The sequence below is a fragment of the Sciurus carolinensis genome, chromosome 6 (assembly GCF_902686445.1).
Source record: "Sciurus carolinensis chromosome 6, mSciCar1.2, whole genome shotgun sequence".
Taxonomy (NCBI): Eukaryota; Metazoa; Chordata; class Mammalia; order Rodentia; family Sciuridae; genus Sciurus; species Sciurus carolinensis.
In genome coordinates this window covers 95,317,867-95,340,282 of record NC_062218.1, presented here as the reverse complement: position 1 = coordinate 95,340,282, position 22,416 = coordinate 95,317,867, and the positions used below count along the sequence as shown (strand labels likewise).

Sequence of the window (22,416 nt, the reverse complement as noted above, 5' to 3'; positions counted from 1 at the left end):
TGTCCTGAATTTGTGATTATAATTGCAGAATTAGTTTCCATTAAGACAGTGTTCCTGGGTCTGTCTTGTCTGTTGCTCTATCTCTGGTGCCTAGACTTTGCCTCAATCATAATAAGTACATGCTCAATAAATATGTACTGCAGATGAATGAATGATGCCATGGCAGTACAGGAGGAACCGTGATGCTGGAGCTGAAGCTTGGAGGACCCTATTGAAGATATGGGATTCATACAAATTGGGAACTGAATGGAAGAGGGATTTGAGGAAGTTTTCTACCTCGACTGAGTGAGTGCATGGAAGTGTGACCACCTCCATGAACAGGGAACAGAAGATGACCTCACTTCTCCGAGGAAGATGATAACTTCCGGTTTGGATAAGGTGAATTCATGATGCTTGTGAGTCCTTCAGGTGGGGATGTGACATGAACAGTCTCATAAAGGGAGATCAGTCTGTGTTGAAGCCAGATATTTCTGCTACTTTTTACCTTGCAATGCCACTTGGAAGGATTACCAATGAACTACACCAGTGCTTAGATTCTTCAGAAACTGCTTTAAAAAATAAGATCACTGAAAATATACTTCAACTCTAGACTTTCAAAAAGTTACATCCTGTTTATTGAATAAACTTGTGTTAGAAATGTGCCTTATAATGCTGCAAAAAAAAAAAAAAGTTCTATCTAATCTCAATTCAGCCTAAATCAAGTTGGAAATCTAAATTCTTGACTGCTTGGATTCCTGAGGATATTTTTATATCTCACCAGTTGAGGCTTTGTTCATACGTATTTAAATCCCTGGAGTAGCAGGGGTGTTAAAGTAAATTGCAACTTATGAAGTGTTCAAAAAATTCAGGACATTTAAAACCACAAAACTGTAAAAAGTAAATCTGTTGACAGAAGGAATGAAGACGTTTCTGAACTTAGCAATCAATAGACTTACCACTCCTATGATTCATGACAAATAGAAATTTTCTTCCCTTGCCAAGCCCCTCCAGTGGAAAGGCACTTATCGAGCCCTTTCCCAAGTCCTTGGCCCTTCTCCCCGACCCAGACTGAAAGGGAACACAACTCCCTGAAGGAGAAAGAAGTGGACAATTTGAATTTGAAGTTGTGAGGAGGAAGCAACAGAACTCCAGGGGGATGAAAGGAGAAGAGAGGAGGTTCAAAGTATTCCGAAGGCCTCAGAGACAATGGGGAAGGGAGCTCCCAGAAGAGAGGTTTTTGGTTGTGTATCTGAAGGGGACCTAGTACAAGAGAGGTAACTTGGTGAATAATAGCACATTATCTCATCGGATCCTCTATGCTTGAAGTTTTGATGATCTAAACCGTGAGATTTTTCTAATGAGAGGCATTTTACCTCTTCAGCTCTCAGGAATAATAGGCAGATATTTTAAAACATGTTGGTGCAAAATGAGGTAAATTCATGCAAATGAAAGCCTAACAATTTTTCTTAGAACTGTCCCGATTTCAGCTTTTAAATGTGAGCAATCTCAAAAGTCTCAAGGATGCTGCATGGATCTTCCTGATCACAGTATCAAATTCTTATAGTCTTATTAGGATGCCTTTGAGGATCAACAAAAGTAAAATTTTAAAAAGTTTGTAATAATGATTGGTGCACATTTTTGGCCCTAGCAAGACATTCATTTAGGATGAAAAGATTATCTATAACATCAAAATCAAGATAAACTGAAAGTACTAAGTCTGCGCATGTTTAAAAGGAACTGTAGCTGGGCGAGGTAGCATAAGCCTGTAATCCCATGGGCTTGGGAGGCTGAGGCAGGAGGATCACGGGTTCAAAGCCAGCCTCAGCAAATTAGCGAGGCCCTAAACAACTTAGTGAGACTCCGTCTCAAAATGAAAAATAGAAAGGGTTGGGGGTGTTTCTCAGTAGTTAAGTACCCCTGGGTTCAATCCTTGGTACAGAAATAAATAAATAAATAAGGAACTATAATAATAGATATGAAAATGAATATGTGTGTGAAGTAGAGTAAGAAAATCTGTTTTTCAGTTCTGTTTTCTGACAATGTCGTTACCAGTCTTTGCTGGAGTAACTGGTAAATGATATATCTAAAAAATATTTGTGAAATAAATTAATCACCTCAAAGAGTCATAAGCTGATTTAGGGACAGTTTAAGTGCTGTTTTTACAAATTGTTCTACCTGAAGAACCTCTCATTCCTGGAAAATGCCAGAATTTATGGGGTAGTAAAAGGGAGATAAGTTTATGAAAAAGTTGAGGAGTACTAATCAGAGAAGCAGCCAGAGCGAGGTGAAGAATTTAAGAGAAATCAAAACAGAAAGGACTAATTATGTCCAATGGATCTGGGCTTTTAGATAAAGTAAGAGTGGTACAAGAGAATGATGGTTAACTGGATTTTGTTAAACATGTGGGTTCATGTCCCGGCTGTCCCACCTGAATTGTGTAAAGTACAGTTGGCCCTCTGTCTCTGTGGGTTCCACATCCATATGCATTCAACCAACCTTGGATGGAAAATATTCAGAAAAAATGTTGCATTTATACTGAATATGAACAGATATTTTTCTTGTCATTTTCCCCTAAATGGTATAGTATACCAACTATTTACATAGCATTTACACTGCACTAAGTATTATAAGTAATCTAGAGGTGATTTAAAGTATATAGGGGGATGTGCTTAGATCATATGTAAATACAACATCCTTTTATTCATATAAGGGATTTGAGCATCCACAGATTTGGGTATTGGTGGGAAGCCCGGAACCAATCCCTGTGGATACCAAGGGATGACTGTAATCCGATGGCTTAACCTCTCTCTACTTCAGTGTTTCATCTGAAAAGTGAGGATCTGATGACACAAATGTCATAGCACTGATTCGAAGGTGACATAGCTCTTGAGCTAACCATGCCTGCCCACAGAGAATGCTTGTTTGTAATGCAATTTCCTGAGGAATGATGGCTTTTGTGAAGAGTAGAGCAGTGTAGACTCCCTACACTGATGATTTAGACAGTCCAATCAGTGTCACTAACTAGAACTGGGATCCCAAGTGACTCCTTTCATTTATTCTGTTTCCTCATCTGTGAAATACGAGTAGTGAAGTCTGTTTCTTATAGCTTAAAAGACATATACTGAAAGATTCTTACAAGTTAGAACAGTAAGTACGACAAACGCATGATATTATTGTCAAACACAAATGCCTTCATTATTCTTTACATGTGTATTTCCATAGGTCCCAGGAACTGCACCCGTGATGACTCAAGTTTCTGGCGGGGGTACCTTGTGGGTTTTACCACAAGGAGAAGAGGTAAATGAAATAACATTGGAAAAAGAAGAACGTCATGCCAAAGGCAAAGACTCCTTTATCTTCCAATAAACCATTTATCTTTTGGACAATCTCCTCCTTCCATCTCGCCTCTGTAGTGAACAATACCATATTGGAGTCTGGTAAAGAAGGTGTGTAAATGAAAGTGCCCTAAGCCCTAACCCTGGCTGCCTTGGGCTCTATTGAACCCTGCAATCCTAGGCTAAGCCCACTATAATAGGACCCATTATAATAGGACAGAATGTTGCTCAGCAGTCTAGGTTCTTGAGTGAATTTCAAAATTAGATTCAGTATATGTAGAATTTTATTTTAATCATGATAGAGTATCAGAGGATATGTAAATTTAGAGGATTTTTTGTTGTTAATCTACTTCTTGGTTGAGAAAACAAGCAGTGCTTTGCTAAAACAGAATAGTGTATCAGCTTCTTACAGCACATTTCTATTCTTTTCCCAGTGTTATGGAAAACATTCACTTTTTAACTTTTAGTCGATTTAAAAATTCATACTTTCCCAGGGGAAGAAAACATTCTTTGTTCAGGCAAATTAGTTAGCACATGTGCACATACATGCACACACTGGAATTTCAAAATAATTTCCTTTTACTTATTTTGGAATGGCACTAAGCATCAGTATTATTTTTAAAGTTTTGCACCATGATTCAGGTCAGTTTTAAGGCAAGCAGAAGGATAATTTTTAAATGTGTTTCATATGCTTTGTTTTGTGGGGTAGGATAATCTGGATAAGTTTTTCCTTTGAGACATTCCTTTCATTTATCTCTTTGTTTCTGCAACAGCCTCCTTGTTCTTCACCTCCAGGAGGAATAACTTGACTTTTCCAGGGATTTTTAATTGTTTACAAATGTTGGGCAAAATACAAGTTTGAAAGCACCATGGTTTTCAAAATTTCCTCACCTCTTACCTGTATTCTCCCATCTTTTAGTGTCGTGTTCATCATTTTGCTTTATAGACTGATGTAGGTTACAAATCATGCTCTATCCACTTTTGTATTTGTATGTCACATTTTGCTAAGTTCACATCTATTTCCCTTCATATTGCCAACATGCTTGATGTCAGTGTTTCAGTTCCTGATATTTTGTGTTCCTTCCTGACACTTAGTGAATTCTCAAATTTGAAGGCAATTTTCTGAACATATTCTCAGTGTGGGTTTCTCAGTGGCAAGGTGGAGAGTCCCTCATCAGTGCTGCCCTTAGCAGCTGTGTAAATACAGCTGGAAAGTTGCAAGTGGACAGGGTCAATTGTAAATAGGTTTTCTTTCCCTTGTGTATCTTGGGATGCTGTTCTGAGAACCACAAACCATGAATTTCGTTTGAGCCCCTATGATTGCAACTTTCATACTCATAGTTAAGTGACCTTCTGGGTTTGGACAAAGCCGTGCCCTGGTGGGATATAACTTATTTAGCTTCAGGTATTTTCTTTGAATAATGTCTTCCACTGTATGATACCCCAAATCTCATAACAAACACATATACATATTTTGTGTACATATTTTATGCAAGGGAGTTATACTCATTTATTAGAACTGTCATAACAAAGTACCACAGACTAGGTGGCCTAGATGACAGACATTTATTTCCTTATAATGCTGTAGGTTGGAAATCTGAGATCAAGATATCGTCTATGTTGGTTTCTCTTGAGGCCTCTCTCCTTGGCTTGTTGATAGCTGCCTTTTCCCTGTGTCATCCCATGATCCTCCTTCTGTGTCCTCATCTTCTCTTCTTAGAAGGACATGACTTCAAATTAGGGACCGATGGAATGACCTCATTTCATCTTAACTCTCTCTTTAAAGATGGGCCCTCCAAATACAGTTACGATCCGAGATACTGAGGGTTAGAGCTTCAGCATATAAAGTTGGGGGAGACACCATTCAACCCATCAAAGGAAGTAATCATATGGAAAAATGAGAAAGTGTTATGAAAATTACTCTTGACTAGCTCTAAGAACATTAAATATGTGGGGTGTACGTTTAACAGATATGAAACTGAACTCACTATTACCAACTTCTCTGCTCAAATCCAATGTTACGCCTGTATTTTCTTTTTTATGCAATGCCAAAATCATCCAAGAAGGTACAAAAACAGAAACCTGGATCATCTTAGACTTTTTTCTCCAACTAATTTCCCATGTTCTATGAAGACCAAAAGGAGTCCTGCAATCCTACCTCCAAAATTAATTTAACTACTCCCCTCTTCTTTTCCATGGCTTCTACCTTAATTTGGGCTATTCATAATTACTCACCTGGATAACTCAAATAGTCATAAACACACACACATGAATTCCTCTCAGAATAATATTTTTTTGGAAGGAAATCTGCTCATGTTACTTTCAGATTAACTTTTTTTTTTTTTTTTTTTTTTTTGCAGTGCTGGGGGTTAGAACCCAAGGCCTTGTGCTTGACAGGCAAGCACTCTACAAACTGAGCTATATCCCCAGTCCTCAGATTAACTTTTTAAATAGTTTATATTACTTTAAGGCTTTCATTCAAATTTCTTAACTCAAGTATGCAACATGATTCTTTCCCTTCAGTCTGATTGGTTGATATTAGATCACAAGCTCATCCTTAGCCAATTATCAGATCCAAATAATTCAATACACTAATTAACTAAAATAATTAGGATCTTTTTCTGAGAATCACCTTCCTGAATCTTGTGGGCTATATGAGAAGGATGGAGAGCAGGACAAAATTAAGCTTTCATTAAAGAGGAGGAAAGTGCTGGAGGATGTTAGGTAGGCAACAAATAATGTCTACTGCAGTCTGTTTCTTCAAGAAATTTATGGTCTAATGGTGAAGATAGAAAAGTAGAGTCAAAGTTACATTACAGTGTGATAAATACAAATGTTGAGTTCTGCATAGGGTGTATTTGAACACAAGATTACCTTCTAAGTTAGCTCAGGGGCTCAAAGACAGTTTTCTAAAAGAGGAATGCCTAATTTTTTTTGTTTTTTTCAGTGCTGGTGATTGGATCCAAGGACTTGTATGTGTGCTCAGTCTACCACTGAGCTATACTCTCAACACCTAAGCTAATTTTTGAAGGAGAAAGAACCAGCAAATTGAAAAAGGGAAAAAAGAACATTCCAGCAGAAGGAACAGCTAGTGAAAAGGCCCAGGAGTTGTGCAATAGTGTGAGTCACTGGGGAGCTACATATCATCCAGGCTTACCAGAGACAGGAGCTGAGTAGAGAGAGAGGCCCAGACAGATCATAAAACATCTTGTAAGTTATAGGCAGAAACCTACCTATAACACCTATTGTTATCATGTACATGATGCTATGTGCCAAGCACTACCCACAATTTCACTTAATGCAACACTTTGGTACAGGGTATGAATCCCAATTGAAAGATGAATAAACTGAGACAGGTTTCTGTTAAAAAAATTATCCAAGACCACATAGAACTGACTGTAACTACTTTTCTACATAGCCTTTTGCCTGGAACTCAAACTCATGGAACTTGTTACCCCAAGCAATGACTTGACTGAAAATCAACAAAGTTGGAGGAATATATATTTAAGAGAGTTTTGGCTGCATCAGGATACTTTTGAGAATGTATTATTAAAACAGAAGGAAAATCCTGTATCTAAGGTACGTCCTCTCCTTTTGACCAAATAATGGAATATTGTTTGGTATAATTTCCAAGGATAGAATGAAAGGGTCAGATTCTGATCCAGGATTTTTATTTTTTCATACCACCTGTATGTTACCAGACATCAGTCAAACCTCTTAGCTCTACTTCTGTTTGAAATGCCCTCTTCCCCCTTCTTCAGTTTGCTGACTCTTGTTTATTCTTCACACATTCAGCTTAGGCATGACTCCCTTAGGAAACTTTCTTTGAATCCCTGGTTTCATTTAGAAAGGAGCCTTTGTATTCACAAAGTATCCTCCATAAATGTCCTTATTACACTTCACCATGACTTTGGCTTTGGCTCTCTTTCCATTCCTTAACCCCAGACTACAAACACCATGAAGATAAGGACATTGACTGCTTGCTTTTTCTCTTTCCTAAGAAAATCCTGATTTCATTCAGGTGATTGTCCCTCCAAGTATTCCAAAGATTCAAAGGAGACCACCTCTTTCTATCTCAAGGAATGGCCCTGATTAAGCCAGTAATTCTCAGCTGGGGTGAGTTTGCCTTTCCAAGGAACAAAGGCAATGTCTGGTCCCATATCTGGTCGTTACAAGTGGAGTTTGCTACCCATGTGCAGAGGCCAAAGATGCTGCTAACCATGGTACAGTGCATGGGATGGCTTCCTCCCCACCTCACTTTCTGTCCTGTTGGGCCCCAAATGTCAATACGACTGAAGGGTTGAGGTGTCCTGTTTTAAGTCAATCTTTGAGTGACTTTGCTTCTTGACTGGTGATGGTCTAGGGATGAATATGTACCCTCAGTGCAATCAGACTGAAGTGAAGAACTGATATTCTATGATTGGGAGAGAGATGAATGAAAAGACTGGGAAGTTAAATCACGGACATATTGAGGCTAAGTGTGGTCTTTATTTTGTAATGGAGCTGGGGATAGCTTGATTTAAAAGCACTTTTAGGAGAGTGAGTCTACTGTACAATCTGCAGACTAGATGGGAGAAGATTAGAGCACAGTAGTTAAGGAGGACTGTGAAACAGCTATTGCTACAGCTCCTGAGTGAAATTATATGGTGTGAGTTCCTTTTTATTCTGTGGTGGTTGGTATAGGCCCCTACACCTAGAAGAGACTCAGGAATATTTCTTAGGTAATTGGATTATTGTTGTTTCCTGGAATATAGCAGATGACTAGGCTCTGATTCTAAGTCAGTGTTGATAATTAAAAATCTGTCACCTGAATATATATGGTTATGATGAAGAAAAACTAATGTTTAGTAAATCCCCAATTTTTCTGTTTTGAAATGATATCTCGGGTAAGCAGTCCATGTGTCTGCATTGTGTCTATGTATGTTTCCTTGTATAAACAACTTTTGAAGAAAAGTTCCTGAGATAGATTTTAGTGGTCTTTGATGTGGTGATGTCCCCTTGGATGTCTTTTCCAACTTTAAACTGAGGTGAGTGACAAGGGTGGAAGATGTGGAAGTGCCCTTGACCATTCATGTTGGGATTTAGACAGAGACAGCTTTCTGAGGACCCTCCCTTCTCCCACAAAGGGACTGCTCTTCACACTTTTCCTTATAGCACTTCCCTGCCAGGTGAACAATGGCCCTGAAGGCATCAGGGAAGTTTGTTGAAATTTGTTTTTTCCTTTATTTCCATCCATGATCCCCAGATAAGATGTTTTGCAGGAAAACAGTGATGTTTTAGATTAATTCAGAGAAACTCCTTTTGGGCTCCTCAAACATCACACTCAGTGTAGCCTAAACAAGTGCTTGCTGCTACAGTGACTTTTGTAATTTGCAAAGTAATCCATAGTCCTGTAATGGGTTTATAGAGAAGCTAATTTATTCTTTTAGAATTATGAGTGTAAACTGCTTTTTAAGGTTTGCTATTTCTGTACCCAATATGCTTGAATCTAAAAAATAAGACATTCTGTAAACATATGTCTAAAAATTGTTTTGTAAATTTGTCTTATTTTGACTGTTAAAATGGAAAACATTGTTTTCAGTGAGTAGGGGTAAAATGTGGGTAGCAAAATTAGAAGACATTAGGATCCTTTATATTTTTTTGCTTGGCAAAGTAATTTAATTAGGAAATAATCTTTCTCTCTAATATCTGACAGTTACCATAAAATGATATCCTGCCCTGTTGGCAAAGCCAGTTTATTTGCGTTCTCTGTAAAATTCTGAGCTATTATCGTACTATGAAAAGACAGATTTTTAAAAAGACGAGTTTGTTTTTTAATCAGAAATAGCAAAACTCTTTATTTTTTAAAAGCAATCCTCAATCTTAACAAAGTACAATTTCAGAGGGGCAGTGGGGAACGTGTTAAATCTTTCCCGGAAGGAGAAGGAGCACCAGGGCAGTTATGTCTTGGACTGATAACGCCAATCCGAGGCTCTTGCTCTGTGTGCTCATACGTGTGTGCATCAGTGTGCCCCAGTGCGCTCTTGTGATTGTGTGCACGTATGTGTTTGTGCACGCGCGCACTGCGCGCGCAGCCAGAGAACCTGAGCCTGGCCTTCAGGGGTGCTCCCTGCCCCGGGCTTCCCTGCGGGCGAGAGTGGGCGCGCACTCAGCCCAGGCGGCAGAGCCCATTCCCGGTCGTGAGCAAACGCGTGCGGCCCGGGTTCTTTGTGTGCGGTTCTGCGCCGCCGTGGGCACCATTTTCTTCTTAGCTCAGGACAGGCACTTAAAAGGGAAGGCGGCTGCCGCCCGTCGTTGTCCTCTTTCCCTCAGATGCCCTCTGCTGCAGGTTTATTATTACAGTACGGGCAGCGCCGCCTCTCCCCACGGCGCTGGCGGGCCGCCGGGCTGTGCAGCGCCCTGGCCGCCTTCACGCCTGGCGCGCCCCCAAACCACCTCCTCCGCCTCCTTATTTGTCTGAAAAGCAACCGCACGTCGAGGCGGAGAAGCCCGCCAGGGCGTGGGAGGCAGGGCCGGGGTGTGTGCGCGCCGTGCTCCCGGGGCGGGGCCGGGGCGGCGCGTCGATCTGCGGGTCCGCTTTGTCCCCCAGGGGCCCGGCGCGGCACAGTGCGGGTAGCGCGGCGAGCCGGTCGCCCGGGGCACGGGTGTGGGGTGCCGGAGAGAGCGCGCGCGCGCGCGCACACGCGCGTGTTGGCCGCTAGCCGACGGGGCCCCGAGCCGCCGATTCCTGCCGAGTAAGCAGTCTGGCTCCTCGGCGGCAGCACAGTGGCAGCAATGCTGGGGCGCTGGCGCCGCGCCAGCCCCATCAGAATTAGCTCATTGTTCACTAGTACACTAGCGGGAGGGAGGGAGGGAGGGAGGGAGGGCGGGAGGAGAGAGGGAGAAAGAGAGAAAGAGAGAGAGAGAGAGAGAGAGAGAGAGAGATTGATTTAGAGAAAGAGACACAAGGCACACTCTTGGAGAGAGAGCGCAAGGCAGGGAAACCTTCCCCTCCTTTTCCAAGGCTGCACTTCTTGGAAGTGAAGCCGGTTTGGGTTGTTTCCCTTCCCCCTCCTCCCTCCTCTTCCTCCACCCCTTTCCCCTCCCCCTCCCCCCAGCTGTCTTTCTAGCATGATGCCCTTTTTCATCCACATTTGTGTTTCAGGTGTAGAGAGGAGAGAGTGAACAGGGAGCGGGGCTTTTGTCTGTAAGTATATGCCATTCTCATCCCCGGCTGGGAGCGCTGCTTTCTCTTTTGTGTCGATTCCTTGCCGTTGCTCTTAGCTGGACCCTTCAACCCTGCGGAGTTCATGCTGCTTCCCTCTAAATTTTAAAGAGCTGAAACAGATATCTTGGAGAAAATCTAGCATTTTGGTCCTGCTGCATTAAAGGCCGGAATTTAACTTGAGCTTTTTTTTTTTTTTTAATGCACAAGTTAAGAGGGAGAAATGAATTCTTTTGAGAAGGGGTGGGGTTTTGCTTGCTTGTGTGGTTAATTTTGTTCTTCTTGCTCATAAAGCATTGTTAGCAACTATTTTGTTTCTTTGCATTAAATGCACTTTGTTGCATACAAGCCCCCCCCTTATGAAATGAATTTGTGTCCTTCCATCTGTGCACTTGATTACTCTTTCCTCTTTCAACGCTGCTGCCGCTGAGGGTCTTTTCATGCTTTCAATCTTGCAACACTTTTTTTTTTTTTTTTGCATTTTCTTATAAAGCATTTGAACTTGGGGTGGGGGGAAGTTTAAAAATAAATGACTTTGTTTCTTTCTTTTGGTGATGATGATAACCTGATTTGCATTTATATATTTCTATAATAACATTATAGGAAAACTCAAAGAGCTTATGACACCCGTTTTGAGAACTTTTAGTTTTTCCATTCATCTTAATTTTTGTCATAACTTATATTAACAAAAGAGCTGTGTTCTGATAGCATAAAGGTATAAAGGTTGAGGGAAGATCACTACAACATGTACGTTAATGTTTGGCTTGGGGAGAAGGGCATAATGGTGTATATTCCTGACTTTTTCCCTGTGTAGGTTTTTTTTTTTTTTTTTTTTTTTTTTTTTTTTTTTTTGTTAACACGGAAGGTTATGTAATGCAGTGCCATTTCCAAAAATATCCACTCTGAGGCATTACACTACACGGTGGAAGGCTGATTCCTATTCTGCCGTCTTGATTGCAAATATACTGCCAGTAGTATGTCTGGGAACAAAGAGCAGCCAGAAAACAATCTATTTTTATCACTTGATTCCACTTTTAAGTTGCTAAACCTTTTGAACTCCTCTAATTTAAAGATGAACCAAACACTAAGAATAGCTCAGGGCTCTGCAGAGCCAGGTACTAGGGATTCCTTTGTCCCTTATTTAAACCTATAGACCACTTGGAAAGCTCTTTCAGAAACCCCAGTGGTTACAATAATTTGCATGTAGCTTATCTTAACCTTAGAAAGTGGTTGGTTGTCTGTAACCTCTAAAGAGGCATTTTTTTTCATTTGCTGACCTGTGGTGAGGCCATGTGTCTACTGTATTTAAACATATTTTGCAGGTTGGTCTCCCTGGACTGAAGAGAGGGAGCATAGAAGCCCAAGACTATTAAGATTCTCAAAATGGTAAGAATTGGTCATCAGAGGAAATTCTCAGTAGCTTCTTATCAGTCTTTATTACATATAAATATCAGCCACCCACCTTCATCTGCCTCAACCCTTCATTGTTCCTACCCCATCTGACCTTTAAAAGGTTCTATCTCCAGCATGTGGGAGTTTTGCATTGCAGCAATTTGTATGAATTGGATGTAGTGAATTAGATCTTTTGACTTGCAGTCATTTTAAATAGAAAACTAAAATTCCTCTTTCAGAGTGAAGATTTATTTAACTGGAACAACAGAAACTATTCTGTTCTTTAAGAGTGACATGCTGTGACATTCATGAAGTGGGTAACACTAGTAGGGTTCAAACAAAGCAATGGGTCTTATATTACAGATAGCCTGAACTAATCCAAAAATTATGGGTCTATGTCCAGCTCCAGTATATGCTGTGTTTAAGAGCAATATATATATGAAAAAAAATGAACTTTGTGTTAATCTACTCTGTTGTTACTCAAATATATTTGAATATTCAAATATGTTGACTATTCAACTGAGTTTTTTTTTTTTTACTGATTTATTACTGTATTTATAAGACACATCTCAGTTTCAGAAGTCAAGCATGTTATCTCTAAATAAAAGTGTAGCTACTTCTGACAAGGATTATGATCCATAGAGAAGGCAGTTTAATGTCTGATTAAATAAAGAAACAGAGGGAATACATATTAAAGCAGCTGAATTAGTATACTAATCTTCTTTTAAAGATTTCTTCTTTGGAAATAAGGTTTCACTAAAAAAATAATAGAAATGTTATAAAACTTTTCATTTAAATGCCGTGTATCCTATTGCAGATGTTTGTACTTTTTAAAACACCTCTTTGCCATTAGAATGTGTAGCCTCCAGAATTAGTTTTAGCTTTTTTCTTTAAAAGAGGGTGGAATTTAGTGAATCAAAATTGAATCTGAAGTACTTTTTGTTTTTTTTTGTTTGTTTGTTTGTTTGAGAACAACCTGAGAGTAAACTTCTAAGGAGAAAAATTAATCAGAGGCAATTAAATGAGTTCAGACTGACTTTTATTAACAAGTAAACTTTTAAAATTTTTTTTGTATGCCTCACCTGTCATTTCAACAAGTGGGTGTTAAAACCACCCTAAAGACCTAAAATAAACAGGTCTTACTTGGGCCAGTATGGTAATGGCCAAATTAGGAAAGCTGGGTAGGAAGACAAAAAAAGTTAACATAAAATTAATCTAATCAATGGGTTTGTGCAAATGGTTTCTAACTTCATATTAAATTCCTTACTGGTCATTGTCATGGTGTAATAGGATGGTATTAAAATAGACTGCTATAAGTGTTTGTTTACTTACTACTTTTACTATGACTGAACAGACACATCACCTTGCCTCTGCTTTTGTATCCAGAACTGTATCCATGGTATGTCACCACAGATAGACCTTGAAGATTTTATGTTGCAGTATGTCAGGTGATGATTTGGTTAAACATAAATATGACCATTGACCCTGCCAAACCACCCCTATAGATCAAGAGCAAAGAGCAGATATCATGTTTCTTCAGTAGTGAGTGGAGTGAGCTTTGTAGAAGGCAAGCATGCCTGCCAAAGCCAAGAATGAAAGTTGGAACCATTCAATGCAGAAAAGCAAATGCAAATTAATATTACATGTTAATTTCTTACAGTTGTCGTTTATGTATGGTGGCAGAATGGGAAATCACAGTTTGTTGCTCTTGGAAAGGTTTTTACTCATGAAAAAAATTCTTACAACTTTTTGGTGATCCTTTCATCAAGATGTCAGTCTCTTTTGGCACAGGTCCATTGCTTGAAATGAAACCACTGACAGTTATTGTCTGTGGGTGATTCCAAGTAACTTTCTAGCAGTTCTCTCATTCTGAAAGTCTGAGCTCTTAAAAAGTCTTTGCACATATTCATGTAAAAAGAAAGTTTCAATTTTTTAAAGAACGTATATTAGTGAACTTATATTTTGGCAAAATGAAGTTAATTTTCTTTTCCTTGATTAAAACTTTGCAGATCTCTGTATCTGGCCCACATACAATAGAAACTTTGTGAGGAAAGCTGATTTAACTATTGGCTACCTCTAGAAAATATGTGTGTGTGTGTGTGTGTGTGTGTGTGTGTATGATATATATGTGCATGGCTTTTTTGTTAAGCTTATATTTCCATTAACATAATGTAAAACACTAAAGAGTACCTAACTTTAGTGTTTTTAGCCTATTTGGTAAAGGATTCATTCAAAATACAAATGTATAATCAACTCAATCCAGTGTAATAATCTAACCACTAAACTCCAGAATTCTAAACAGTGATTCAGTGTCCCCTTTTTTTCATACCCTAAAATGATAATGTTTCACAATAGTTATTTGAAGACATGTAGAAATCCTTTAGTGCCTTTTGCATTATCAAAAAAAAAAAAAAATGACACCACCTTGTTCACCTCCATGAGGCACCATTTGGATTATATTCAGTGTTTGGGACCATTTGAGTACAACTGCAGGGGGCGCCATTCCTATAGATTATGGTGTGTGTGATAACACCTGGAGTTGTAAAACCTGCAAGTACTGTAAAAAGTGTTAATTTTGAGTAGTCTTTTTTTTTTTTTTTTAATGTTAGTTGACCCTCATGTTCTTTTCAGTAACTCCTTCAACATTTTCAGTTTCTAGGGAACATACTCCTCCTCAATTATTGTGAATCAGTAGAGATGTTCAGCATTTCTTTAATTTTTATTTGACTTTTTTGCTATACTTTAATTTGTAGGACTATATTTTTATAGTTTCTCAGTATTTAGGTATTTTATATTAAAGGTACTGGATGCAGATATGTCAGTGAGAAGAAAACATTTCAGAATGAGTTGATGATCCTATTGAATAATTTGAAAAGCTGAATTATTTAATCTAAGGTTAAGTCTTGATTTGCAACATGATTGCCCTCTACACGGTAAACTTGCCTCCCAGTGTGTGTGTGCCATGGACTCACTATGGAATAAGTATGGGCTCATTATGTTTCAACAGAGACCCAGGATTTAGAACAAGTTAAGTCCTCTTTATGGCTGATGCTGAGCTTTTAAAAAAGATGATTTAACTCTATTGTACTGTTCATAGAGCTCTGCTTTCTGCGTAGTCTATGAATTGGCATTCATGGACTTACAAGAAAACTCTTTTCAATAATCTGTTAACATAAGGTTTTCTTGTTTAAAAAATATATACAAAGATTGGGAGGGTTGAGGTCCTGTTAGTAGCCTATGCCATTGGGTTTGGAATGTAAATTGGCAAGTTGCTTGGGTGAGTCTTGACTGTAGAGATGCTGAAGATAGTACCATGAGGGTAATTTTATATTGTACTTTCTTCTCTTTCACCAAACCTTCCAGTACACTGTGAGGGGGAGAATTGGGAATTGTTTGGGGAATTAGGACAGTAGAGAAAATCTATCTGGGATTAATTTCAGTCCAGCTTCCTCTTGAGCTATGTAGACAGTTCAGATAGGAGAAGATATTTGAGCAGAAATCTTAGAAGAAATAGCTATTCAAACTCCATTTTATCCTGCTACAGTTCTAAACACTTAGCTATAAATGACATCATATTAAATATGCTGAAGGAATCCACTGTATTTTAAATTCTAAGATAAATATTTCTAAAATGGAAAATATGCTTCTATAATATAAATATTTTGCTAAATGAAATGAGTAACCTCCTGATATGAATTTTGTACGTTCAAGTGTTCCTCTGGCTGGTCATATGAAGACCAGAAGTACATTCAGATGCATCAGGCTGACTGGGGAGCACAGTAGGATATGTGATGCTTCCTTGGTCCAGGTTTTTCCTTAGTGCTGTTCCTGGGTGGAAAGTCTTTTAAGGCCATATCCTCACAGCCTAAGTGAAATGGAGGATTGAAATAATTATCTGAATAATTATGCTTTAAAAAAAGCCCTTGATTTTGTCTGATTCATCTTGGTAATTCAGAATGTTGCTGAAGTGATGTAGGAGTGGGAGGGATTTGCTTGAATTATCCATATAATTCCCGTGCTATACAGAACAGACTAGCGATAAGGAAATATTACCAGCAAGTCCAATTCGAATATGCTAGGGGAAAATGAATAAAAAATACTCGGACTGTGTCATCTTTGCTGATCAAGATATATTACAAGATCCCAATTTTAAACTCCTCTGCTTTGAACTGGAAAACAGGTTAATCATTAATCTGAGCCCATATCTGTAGAAATTAATGATTGCTAAAAATATCACTTATCAGTTCTAAATTTATCTGAAATAGATATTTCTAGAAGTATTTTGTACCCAGGGAAGCTTCAAGAATATTTCATCTCAGTGGTTAAAAAATAGCAATCATCCTGAAATACCAATTCCATTATTAGAAGCAATGACATGGTATTAACCTAGCTGGCATTACTTGTTAGATGGGTCATATGCATTTCTTTCACTCAACTAAATTATAGCCCTCCCCTCAAGAGCATTTGTGAACTTCATGCACAGTTTTAGGAAAGTATTAAATTTATGATAGAAACAATAAATATTTGGTGTATGCATGCTAATATCTATTGTTAGACTTTTTATTAGGTTTTAGTGAGTTAATCATGATTAGTTTTTGTAAACTAGAAGTAATTTGTAGCCTTAACCTCTCCTTTGAAAGAGCCAGGAAGCTGAAACAAATGTAATTTTAGTTTACACAGCAAATTATTTCCCATTATTTATTAAAAGGCTAAAAACCTTTGTGGTTAAACCATAAAGTGTGACACTTTCCAAAAGAGGAGGCTTGCAGTTGCTCACCTTTACCAGCTTTCAGTGCCACACGTGGGTGATATGGTGCGTGCTGGCTGTCTGGGTTTGATCCAGCTGTGGTGCTCAGAGCTCACAGCAGCTTATCCAACAGCCATAAAAATCCCCTCCTGAATCCAGGAGGAGATTTGCTCCCCGTATTGGAACTTTAATGCTGTAACGTATTTCCAGCATAATCTGATTCTGTGTTCCCAAAACCATAAGCATACTAAAGCAAATGAGAAGAGTTAGAAGTAGGATTATATATACATTTATTCTCATGTCAATTGAGCAACAAGTGTTGTTTGGATGTTGTGTTTATTCTTTGCATTGCAGAAGGTATACACTTGGCCCTTGCCCTAGTTGTGGAAAGAAGTCAAACATGCATGAGGAACTTAAACAAGGCAAGACAATATAATCTAGTGTCAAGTTGGTAAGATGCAGAAGAATGACTAAGGACAGGCGACTGAGGATAGCAGTGGAAAACTTTTATTAAGAAGGTAGAAATTAAGCTAGAGCCAGAGATGGCAAGAATATGGCATGCATGCCACCACTCACTCCTACTCTGTGGCAGGTATTGCTAATCAGCCTTGACACTCATTATTATTATTCACCCTGAATATAATGTCAGAACCCTCAATATAGTGTTCCAGGAAACCATTCACAGTTGATTGGCATTGACACAGACTTTCAAACCTAGAAGTGAACGGTTTGCTCCTTGAGAGCAAGAACTGTGTCTTATTAAGCTTTTTATTCCTAGTACTTAGCACTAGTCCACAGTAAACATTGAGTGAATGCAGAATTAAGAATATAATCTAGATTTAGATGAGAGAAAAGAGTATTCCAGATAAAAGGAATGCATTAGAAAGTTATGCTTGCAAAAATGCTGTCAAGGATGGACCTCACAAATTAGACCTAGATGTCAAGGATTTGATGTGCTAAGGAATAGGAAGCCACTGAGCAGGCATCTCAGAGGTGGTGCAGAGTTCTCACAGCTTATCAAACTGTCTCAGGTTCTTTACTTTTTGATTGTCTCTAACAGGAAAGAGCATATATTCACTCACATACATTTTCTGGTTAAAGATACAGCTTACTTTATTGTTACCTCTCACTCCCATTGGGGTGGTGGAAAGAAGGAAGGTCTCTAGCTAGAAAAAACTGGGAACTTCCCAGGAGGAGGCAGTAGCACTTTCACTGGCAAATTCTTGCAGGTTCAGCATTGTCTGCTTTGCCAGAGGGGGTTTTGCTGCTGTGCTGAGAACCAAGAGGAGGCACCAAGCTCCTTACAGTAAGGCAGACTGGTGCAGGCATGTGCTAACCACCAGTGCTCAGTTGCCTCTCCGTCTGTGTCTTCCTCACCAACTAGACATACTTATTCAACATGCAAGCCAGCAGTGAGCATCATCATAATGAAACCATTTATAACTCGAGGCCTATAGGATGTTAATCGTGTAGTCAATGGTCTGGTAACTATCTGAAGGAAATCTCATCACATGATATCCGAAAGTTGGGGAAAGTCAAGTCCAAGAATGATTTTCTTTTGGATACAGCAAAGAATTTCACCTTAGAGGGCATAAACTTTTAAGATCTCAACCTGAAATGATAGGACTAGCTGTTTTAGTCCCTTCAGATGAGGTGGACTTTCTGCAAATCTGTCACTGAACGTGACAGGTAAGCATTGCTCCTGAGTTCTTTTAAAAAATATATACATGAAATAAATATTCTACTCAATGTTATGCTTATTTAGTTATAGATAGACACAAGGCCTTCATTTTATTTATTTATTTTTATGTGGTGCTGAGGATCAAACCCAGTGCCTCACACATGCTAGGCATGTGCTCTACCACTGAGCCACAACCCAGCCCTGCTCCTGAATTCTTTATGCCTTCTCCTGTATCATACCCTCAAGATTTTTTCAGTTTCTGTGTTTAGACCTTTCTAATTTCATTTCTGTGGTGAGACAGACTAACCAGGAACTATGTGAAATAATCATTTATTCTTAACCATGATGGAATGTATTTTCTTAGGGGGCCAGGTCACTTGTTATTTGAAATGTGGCCCAGGGCTCCTTCCTCTGGAAACTTTGCTTACTTGTTTCTAGAAGGAATGTACCTTCTGACAAAGTCATTCTTCAAGATTTAAATTTAATGACAATTTATCTGTGCAACTCACCAAACAGAAATAATTCTATATCCAGTCCTCTGTACACTTGTTACACCTATAACATTCTACTTGTAGCTGACTTATTTCTGCATGTTTTCCTACCCTCTACAATTGTGACCTTGAAGCAGCAACACTCATCCCCTGGTAACTGTGTTACCCCTCCTTTCTTGGTAGCAATGGAGGCTGTGATACCTCAGTTTTTGCCTTTTCCTGTATCAGTAGGCAGGTGAATTCAGATGTGAAAAATACTCTCACTGAGGGGGAACTTTTGAACACCTAGTGAAATTATTTGGTATTTGTTTCCTACCAAGTGGAAGGAATCCTAAATCTTCATTGACATATTCTAATGGAATTTTGGAATGGATCCCATGTCCGTAAACCAGTCTGATCTCTGCTCTCATACCTAGCCAGGATTTGGCATGTCCCCAGTGATCAATGAATGCCTAAATGTCTGTGGAAGAAATGAATGAGTCATTGGCTGTGAGTACCAGACAATCTGTTGTTTCTGACCTGAGCCATGTGACCTACTTTGGGATTTACAACCACCAACAGCCTGACCTTTTGAGAGTTATAACAGCCCAGGAAATGAATAACCATATACTGATTATAAATTCACTGCCCAAAAGCCCATCTCACTGAGCATTTTAGAAGGTTCAGTGTTTGGGAGGTAAGGGGAGAGTTAAATGAAATCAAAGCATCAGGCAAAGCACAACTCCTGAATTTCATGCCCCCTTCTTTTACACTCCTTTAAGCAGAAGAGGTTGTGAGAGTGCAGTAGGCTAGGTTTGTATGGTCTTTTGAAAAAGAACGTTAGTTTAAGGTAGAGTCCCATGTTTCATCCAAAATGTTGGCTGTGGAGTGCCATTGCACACTAGGTTATTGGTGTTTTTTCAGCAGGTGGTGGTTTATCTCTCAGGGTCTAATTGAGGCAGTCTTGACAGTAGAGCAAAGTCTGCTCTTGTTTCACAAGATAATCAAATATTTTAAAATACAGTTAGTGCCTTGTTAATGCTTTTGAATGTTTTCTAATCTAAGCTCCCCCCAACCCTGCCACTTTTAAGGTGTTCAGTTTACCTATCTGGACATATCTAAAAACCCTTGATTTTGGACTATTTGGTTCAGGGTTCATCCCTACTTTCATAGTGTACAACATAAAGATAACTCGAGCTTCAGAAGAAGAAAAAGATCCATAAGAAGAAAGTATGGCCAAAGAAAGGAAGGTCTGTTTGCCTCTTTTAAAGCCAAAATTGGGAAGCCAGAGCCATCGATTGGAAAGGAAGGGAGAATAGCTGTTGCCAATAAATAAAATACCGAGCCAAAGATTCACCAGTAGGTAATTAAAACAAGAGGGGGATTCATGATGTGCACAGAAGCATTGGTGTGGCTGCCCAGTTCTCGCTCTTCACCTGCTGCACTCAGATCACCATCACACACCACTGTCCTTTGATTACTGGGGCAGGTAACAGCCTTCCTGGCTGGACTGAGTTTGATACAAATCCAGCAAGGAAAAGTACTACAGTCCAGTGACTGAACAGAGAGAGATTTACAAAAGTTGTTTTGTTTAAAACAGGTCTAGGCATTTTGAGGACACTTTCATTGGATAAACTTGGTGTGTATATAAGGAGCCTATTCTAAGGGAAGAGTAGAAATTAAGAGAAAATGTTGCTTCTTTAGCAGCTAGCATTCTGAACTGTCACGAAAAACTATAGTCAGTATTTAGAGGTACATATTTGTTGACTAAGATAATCTTGACCCTAGTAGGGGTTTGGTATGAAGTACTTTCTCCGTAAGGTATTGCTTCATGCCCTTGACTAAGTCATTCTAGTGAAAAATACCCAAAGGCTTAGAGGAACCATGATTTTAGAGTCTGTCCTTATGCAGGTTGCCAGGTGGTTGCTGAATCTCAGTAACTGTCAGTTTGCTGTGCAGGTTTGACAGCACATTGTCAAGCACTTAGCCCAGTGCCTGCTACTTTGTAGGAACTCATTTCCAGTAGCTGAAATATATACAGTGCAAGGGATTCACCTATGGTTTGAAGGCATGCGGTATGAAGGCATTTCAATTGTATGGTTAAGAACATTAGAATTTGAAAAGATGAATTGTATTAACTAACCCACCCATCTCCTGAATAGACTTCCTGGGATTTGGTGGCTTTGTTATTTTTTTTACGGGGTGGGGGGGTGGGGGGGGGTGGGGGGTGGGGGGGATGGGTGGGAAGGGTTGGGAGGGGGTGATTGGTTACTGGGGATTGAACCCAGGGACTTTACCACTGAATTACATCCTCACTACTTTTTATTTTATTTTTCTTTTAATTTTGAGAAAGGGTCTTGCTAAGCTGCTTAGTACCTCACTGAGTTGCCTAGGCTGGCCTCAAACTTGTGATCCTCCTGTCTCAGCCTCTCTAGTTGCTGGGATTACAGGCCTGAGCTACTATGCTCAGCTGGTGGTTTGGTTTTGAAAAAACCTTTTTGAGGGGAATCAAAGTTTTCTTTGCTCCTTTGACAATTCCAGCCCAAAGTGATGGGACATATTCTTTGATAAGATGTTCATTTGATAAGATTAAAAAATTATCTACCCAATATCTAACACCTCAAAGAAAATACTTAGTAAGTATTTCTTGGGGTAATTGATATTTTATACCTAACCACTTTAGGTAAATACAGAATCAAAAGTCGTTCTCATCTCTTCTCTGAGCCCTTCTCATCTTCATGATTTGAGTTGTTAATTACATGTATTTGCCTTTACCAAAGCCTGAATGCTATGAACCAGAACTGACTAATTCTGGTCTAGTTATGCATCCTGAAGTGCCTTAGCCTTGCATATTTTGTTTACTTCTTGATAATAGAATCTTGAATTGTTCTGATCTTGTTGTCGTGGTCTGGGAGCCCTGCCTCCATGTCTTTTCATTTAATCTTAATTTTCATTAAGTAACCCCCCCCCCCTTTTTTTTCTGTGAGTACTGCTTTTTCAACTTTAATTTTGTTATCTGAGTCTTGGCTATCTACACTCACAATCAATCCCATCAGAGATTCAATTAAATTTGTTTTTCAGCCTTGTAGAAACATTTCATCTGATAACTAATGTGAATTTTTACTAAGCTGTTCTTGTGCCGTTTAGACAAAGCTGAAAGGATACCACATCTTTGAGGTTGAATACACAACTCTGTATAATCTGTAGATCAACTATGGCATACTTCCTTGCTTGCTATTTGGAATCTTTATGATGTGAGTTACTAATAATTGGCTTCTTACTCCATCTCCATCATTCCATTAGTCTGTCTCTAGAACTGTCTGGATTTCTAATTTATTAATTTAAAGTTTCCAAATGGAATCAGGTTAAATTGATTTTTCTTTATGAATTTACCATTCTTAGTAGTTATTCACTGCATCTCTGCTCTAATAAGTGTTTATTTTCTTCCTTTTCAATTAGGATCCCTTTATATTTTTATGCAGTGTATGGTTTGTGTCTCTGCACATCATTCATAAAAATGAGATTTTAATTCTCTTAACTAAGCAGTTTGTTTTTAAATGACTAGAATTTTGAAAAGCAGAGTTATAGTGAACATGATTCTAAATGTA

General features: G+C 38.9%; 1 protein-coding gene across 2 annotated transcripts in view; it reads left to right on the top strand.

Annotated features, from left to right (window-relative positions):
- Positions 1-9,869: 9,869 nt before the first annotated feature.
- Nrep (neuronal regeneration related protein) overlaps positions 9,870-22,416 on the top strand; it is a 29,328-nt gene continuing 16,781 nt past the window's right edge. The window contains exons 1-3 of one of the 2 annotated variants that reach the window (XM_047556691.1): positions 9,870-10,048; positions 10,459-10,500; positions 11,841-11,904. In XM_047556691.1, the coding sequence (XP_047412647.1) occupies positions 11,902-11,904 (3 nt within the window). In that variant the 5' untranslated portion in view covers positions 9,870-10,048; positions 10,459-10,500; positions 11,841-11,901. Of the gene's footprint in view, positions 10,049-10,298; positions 10,501-11,840; positions 11,905-22,416 lie in introns of those variants that run through there. The other variant, XM_047556690.1, reaches the window with a different exon arrangement.